We start from the raw sequence: 6,000 nt of genomic DNA, 5'->3' as shown, positions 1-6,000 counted from the left end.
GCTTATGTCTCTGATCATCAATTACTTTTTCTAGCACTGATCCACAGCCCACAGTTTCATAACAACAGCTCTTGAAGTTTATTTATTTTAACAGTTCTTGAATTATCATAAACTTTTTTCTGCTTTCATCGCTTGGGTGAACATTTTTGCCAGAGGTAAATTGAGCGTTCTAAGAGGGCTAAGGATTTTTTTTTACTTTTTAATTCAACTTTTTTTTTAAGTCGTTTAAAAATTTTTAATTGAGAAATGTTTGAAAAAGAAAAAGTACGAAAAATGTTCAGCAAAACTACTATATTTGTAAATGTGCAGGACATTACTTTTGCTAATCCATTTCCACTTTCCTTAAACTAATATGAGAATGTTACTCTTCTTCAATAAAATCTTTACACTGATCTCTTTAATTTAAGCTGGGCAATAATCTCATAATTTTACGTAAAAATCATGCCACATCTTTTATGCATCAAACCACAATTCAGATAAGCTGGATCATTGTCACATTTTCATATTCTTCAGTTTCATTCATTCAAAAGTAAACTCACAAACAAATCACCTCAAAACCTCTTGAATGCTCTGGGCTGCTTCCTCTGTCTGTGATTTTTGTACAATCTGTTTTGTAACTTTCTGCTTCCAAAAATCCCCTTGATGACAAACAACTAACGGTTATGAAAACTAGTCGTTCCGTTAAGCTCATCCGATTCATTGTATCGCAATGCACTCTTCAGCCCAAAGGGTATCACCGAGGGAAACCATTATCTGAAGAAATCGAGAGCGTTCGTCGAACAAGTGAAAAAGAAACTGCGTCCAAGGTAAAGAAAAACGAGGGCAAAACCGGAATTGTGGTCCAGTAGCGAATACATTGGTATAATTATTTCCTAGCGACATGCGGTTCCACGAGCTGGAGAGGTTGGTTGGTCTGAGCTGCATTCCATTCCTTCTAACATAATTGCTTCCCCACCCCCCGATCATGTGATATCTTGAATGCAACCCTGAACGCAATGCTGAGATTTATGTGTTAAAAGGCATCTGTGATGTAGGTTTATTTCGATACGCCGTCGCCTACGATCCGTCGATCCGGTTTTCACGAAAGCCTAGGCCTACGTTTCTCTCTCCCTCCCTCTCTTCTTTTCTCTCTATCTTTAGGACAGGAACTTTGCCTTGAATTCATCGGCACCGGCCTGGTTCAGCTCGTATCCGGGGGCGTTCGCTTTGCAGCGCGCCAGCCAAGCCTGCACATTCGGGTACGGGGTGAAGTCGAAGCTGGCCACCTCGTAGGTGGCAATCGTGGCGGCCAAGCTCAGATCGGCGATGGTCAGATCGTTTCCGGCGGCATACTCTTGGCCCTCGAGGAACGTGTTCAGGAAGCCGACGGCATCCTTCATCTTCTTCTCGTTCTCCGGGTTTGCCGGCTGCTTGGCGAAGATCTGCGGATAGTGGTAATCGGCGAAACGCTGGTACAGCGTGCCGATGTCAAAGAACAGACGCTGGTTGACGACGGCGCGCTTTTGCGGATCCTTGGGGTACAGTTTGTCGTCCTTGCCGTACTTCTCCGCCAGGTAAATCTGGATCGCGCGCGACTCCCACAGAGAGAACCCATTGTCGACCAACGTCGGGATGGTATGCTGGGGGTTGAGCTGCAATTGGATTCAGAATAAAAGGTAATGATCGCATTCCAGAAACACACCGGATTGGTTCTATTTTCCCGTCTCGCCACTGTGGTGATTTATTTTCGTGCTCTAACGCTAACCATGTTCTGATCAACACTTTTTAACCTTCTCGAAAAACGGCCGTGCCGCTTCCGCCCAACCGCGATTTGTTTCCGCACCGGGAATGCACTCCGCCATACTCTTGTACCAACGCAAAACATTTGCATAACCGCTGAAATCGTACCCAGCCACCTCGAACGTGGTCAGCGTCGCGTAGACGCTAATATCCGCCAGCGAGAACCCATTCCCGCCGGCCACAAACCGTTCGCCCTCAAGAAATACGTTAAGAAACTCCAAGGCCTCGGCAATTTTCGCGTAGTTTGCCTCGTTGGCCGGAGCTCCCTCGAAGATCTGCGGATAGTAGTAATCACCGAACCGCTGGTACAGCGTTCCCATGTCGAAGTAGAGCCGCTGGTTGACGGTGGCACGTCGTTGCGGATCGACTGGAAGTAGTTGCGATGCAGCCTGCGATTTTCCACCGTACTTTTCCACCAGATAGCACATGATGGCACGGGACTCCCAGAGGGAAAAATCACCGTCTACGAGCGTCGGGACGCAGTGCTGTGGATTGAGCTGCAATTTCGATCGACAAAACCAGCGACAGGGAAAAGATATTTTATTTTCTGCCGTCACCGTTGGATGGCAAGGATTCAGTCAGGTTTTAGGATTAATTTCTTTAAGTCGTTTTATAAAACTCCGGATCTACGAAAGAACTTGAACAAACTATTTTCAACCTGAACCAAACCTGTTGGTTTTTCCTCTTAATTCAATAAAGAGGAATTAACGGAACAAAAAAAAACATGCAAAAAATCGTTCCTTCGAGTTTGTCAAACAGGAATCAATTTGTTATAAAAATTCAGCTGGATTTAACAAAATAAAACAGGGTGGATAATTTATTAGTTATTAAACCACAAGAAATGCATACACGAACGCATCAGACCAGCTCCACTGGACTGTGGCAAGTTGTTTTGGTAGTGTTTGGTATGATCACTTCTCGAAGTACTTCTTGAACTCCTCAATGCCGGCCTGGTTGATCGCGGCTCCCGGTGCTTCCTTGCGGATGTTCTCGTACCAGGCAACCACGTTCGGGTACTTGGCTAGCTCGAACCCGGCCACATCGTACGTGGACACCGTGGCCAGTATGCTCAAGTCCGCGACGGTAAGCGAGTCCCCGGCGACATACTTCTGCCCCTCGAGGAACGTATTGAGGAAGTCGACGGCATCCTTCATCTTCTTCTCGTTCTCCGGGTTCGCCGGCTGCTTGGCGAAGATCTGCGGATAGTAGTAATCGGCGAAGCGCTGGTACAGCGTGCCCATGTCGAAGTACAGGCGCTGGTTGACGACGGCGCGCTTCTGCGGATCCGTCGGGTACAGCTTGTCGTCCTTGCCGTACTTCTCTGCCAGGTACGTTAAAATGGCGCGCGACTCCCACAGCGCGAACCCGTTGTCGACCAGCGTCGGAATGCAGTGTTGTGGGTTAATCTAATCAGGGTTTGGAGTAGGATTGTGGTATATGGTTTCAATGGAACGATCAGAAGGATAGACACAATTGGAACAAGGGGGACACATAGTTTAAGGAAAATTTCGATTCATTGGAAGGGATCAAACACACAGAATCGGGAGGAGATAAGAGCCAAAAATAAAACAAAGAGGAACAGAACAAAGGGATCATCGTTAATCAAACGGAAAATATGAATTTTGATATCAAGAGGAGGTGAAAACAATTTTGCGAAAAAAATCAAAATAACAAGCTGATAGGGGATGTCATAAAATTTGGTAGCATCGAAAAAAGACGAAGAAGAGAATGGCAACGGTCGGGTAATTAGTGGCAACAAATTGTGATAAGATGAGTCGTAGCTGCTGCTGCTGCTGCTATTGCAGTGAATCCTCCCTTATCAGCTCCTACCGCACGTGTGGATAGGACAACTATTTCTTCGTAAAGTACAGCCCAAAGATTTTGGCCCCCTCGGCGTTCTTATCGGCTGCAGGGGTAATCTTTTTCGTCTGCTCGTACCACCGGTAGATGTTTTCAAAGCGGGCCAGATCATATCCGGCCACCTCGAACGTTGCGATCGAGGCGAGAATGCTGAAATCCGCGATCGTCGGCTTGTCGCCACCGGCCACGAACTGCTCGCCCTCGAGAAACGTGTTGAGAAACTCGAGCGCTTGTTCCATCGAGCGGAGGCGAGCAGGATCGGCCGGTAGTTTCTGGCCAAATATCTGCGGATAGTAGTACTCGGCAAACCGCTGGTAGAGGACGGCCACATCGAAGAAGAGTCGCTGGTGGACAATGGCACGGCGTCTCGGGTCGGACGGGTAGAGGGCCTCCCGAACGGTGGCATCGGGGCAGTACTTTTCCACCAGATAGATCTGTATAGCACGCGATTCCCAGAGAGCAAAGCCATCCTTTTCGACCAGCGTCGGTATGGTGTGCTGGGGGTTAATCTGTGCCGGTGAAGGCGAAACAGGCGCAAAAACGCTCGTCATGTTAAAGCAACGTCATTTTGCACAGGAAATATCATGCAAATCGTAACCCCCTCCTTCCATCCTGGAGCTGATGAGTGGCGACACCGATGGCGTTGATCGTGCTCGTGACATATACGACACGACGATCGTGGAGGGTACAAACACAAGCGATAGTGTGCGAAACCCACACGAGATAAATGATCTGATCAAATCCCGCGCTCCAACTCGCGGCACAACATGCATTATTTGCAACGATAAATTCCAAAGTACGCCGCAAGTCCAAACGGTCGGGTGGAATGCAATGGCTGGAGTGAAATAAATGGCGGAATCAAAGATGGCGCGTTCAATTGTTCGGCCGCGTTGGCTTGGTAACCGGCGCTACCAAACGTTGTGCCTCAAGGGGCGTCGGTACGCCATTCTCTTTTTAATGATTTTTTGTTCACCACCGCTTCGCCTACTCCTCTCCGTCGAAGGGCGAACGGATGGAACGAAATTGATTTTTCCATGGGCACACTTTAACGTTAGAGCACGAAACAGAAATGGAACACAGTAAACTCATGCACACATAAACGCTGTGGAAAACGGAAAAACGGTTTTCCCGGCAAGTGATTCAAGGCACACAAACACACACAGGAGACATGCGACGGCAAACGGGAAAGTAATGAATTTGGGATGCAGATGGCAAGCACTTACCTTCAGGAATTCCGGCTTCATGTGCTCGCCCGCCATCAGGTTGGTGAGCTTCAGGTTCAGGTCGACGCCAACGGCGGCCGCCGTCATCTGGACGGCACGGCACGGGGCAGATCCGGGAAGGTAGTAGAAATCCATAGCTTTCGTTTTAGATGAATCTACCACGACGGAGGGAAGAAAATAAGCAACCGGTTACTTTTTGGAAGACAATTTTCGACACTGGCAAATTCCGGATAGAGCTTGAAAATCAATCAATTAACACTTCACTGCGCTTGCAGAGTTTGTTCACTCACCACACAGATGCGGGAAAAAAACGTACAACACAAAGTTAACACGGTAGGCAAAACTGGCGCACGAAGCAAGTTGCTACGATCCTCAACCGGCGAAGAGTTCAGCAATACTGACGCCGGTTGATGGCGTGCCCGGCGAGATATAACAAGCGTCGGTTGCTGTGTTTCTGTGAACGCGACCCGTCGTTCGATCGTTGTCCGTACACGCGAGAACCGAACCGGCCGTTTGGTCGTGTCTGTGTCTGCCGATCCCCAAACTCTCGTCGTTCCGTGGACCCGGGCTCCCCCGGAGCGGCCACCAACCTCCTATTTCTTCTTCGCTCAAAGATGACGACGAGGGCTATGCGCAAACAAAAAATATCTTGCCTCTCGCGAGATGGTGTGAGTGTCGCGCTTCAGCGGTCTCAAATATTGGACCCGAGCAAATATCTGTTGTTTTGTTACAAAAAACGATGGAACATTCCCGGTGGGCGCACCAAGTTCAGAACGTTCACTGTACATTGTGCACTGAACTGTCCCGACCTCTTATCGACCATCGGCGTCGAGATGCACTTCTCTATTTCGAGCCAGTTCCGGCATCACCGGAAGACACGGCTATGTATGGAGCCGGCACACCCAACACGGAGATAGTCGACGCCAAGCACGATGTGTGGCGGTTGGCAAAAAAAACGGTTCCTTCTTTTGGCAACCGTTGCGTGCGTCTGTGGTTGTGCATACGGCCTACGAAACGTCCAGAAGATAAGGTACAACATCTCATCGTCTTGTCTTTCTCGCTGTTTTCATCGCGCGCTTGCCTGCCAATTCGCTCTTGCTAGCATTGGACACGCTTGGAGCCGGCCTTTTGGCGTCTC

At 48.5% G+C, this 6,000-nt stretch overlaps 2 protein-coding genes across 4 annotated transcripts; both read right to left on the bottom strand.

Annotated features, from left to right (window-relative positions):
- Positions 1–1,004: 1,004 nt before the first annotated feature.
- LOC131272697 (glutathione S-transferase 1) lies at positions 1,005–5,666 on the bottom strand. Of its 3 annotated transcripts, none has more exons than XM_058274527.1 (3): positions 5,153–5,328; positions 4,863–5,017; positions 1,005–1,631 (listed from the first exon to the last, which is right to left on the bottom strand). In XM_058274527.1, the coding sequence occupies exons 2-3, from the start codon at positions 4,995–4,997 to the stop codon at positions 1,137–1,139; spliced, it is 630 nt and encodes a 209-aa protein (XP_058130510.1). In that variant the 5' UTR covers positions 4,998–5,017; positions 5,153–5,328; the 3' UTR covers positions 1,005–1,136. The 3 variants fall into 3 exon arrangements, with proteins under 3 accessions (XP_058130510.1, XP_058130509.1, XP_058130508.1); XM_058274526.1 differs by lacking the exon at positions 1,005–1,631 and adding an exon at positions 2,569–3,185 and having other exon boundaries at positions 5,153–5,308; XM_058274525.1 differs by lacking the exon at positions 1,005–1,631 and adding an exon at positions 3,630–4,148 and having other exon boundaries at positions 5,153–5,666.
- LOC131272698 (glutathione S-transferase 1-like) lies at positions 1,656–2,524 on the bottom strand. Its single transcript, XM_058274528.1, has one exon. It carries the CDS (start codon positions 2,205–2,207, stop codon positions 1,755–1,757), a length of 453 nt encoding a protein of 150 aa, XP_058130511.1. The 5' UTR covers positions 2,208–2,524; the 3' UTR covers positions 1,656–1,754.
- Positions 5,667–6,000: the final 334 nt, after the last annotated feature.

Source organism: Anopheles coustani, chromosome 3 (genome assembly GCF_943734705.1).
Source record: "Anopheles coustani chromosome 3, idAnoCousDA_361_x.2, whole genome shotgun sequence".
NCBI lineage: Eukaryota > Metazoa > Arthropoda > Insecta > Diptera > Culicidae > Anopheles > Anopheles coustani.
Note: the sequence above shows the minus strand (reverse complement) of the source record. Positions and strands in the feature narration are given on the sequence as shown.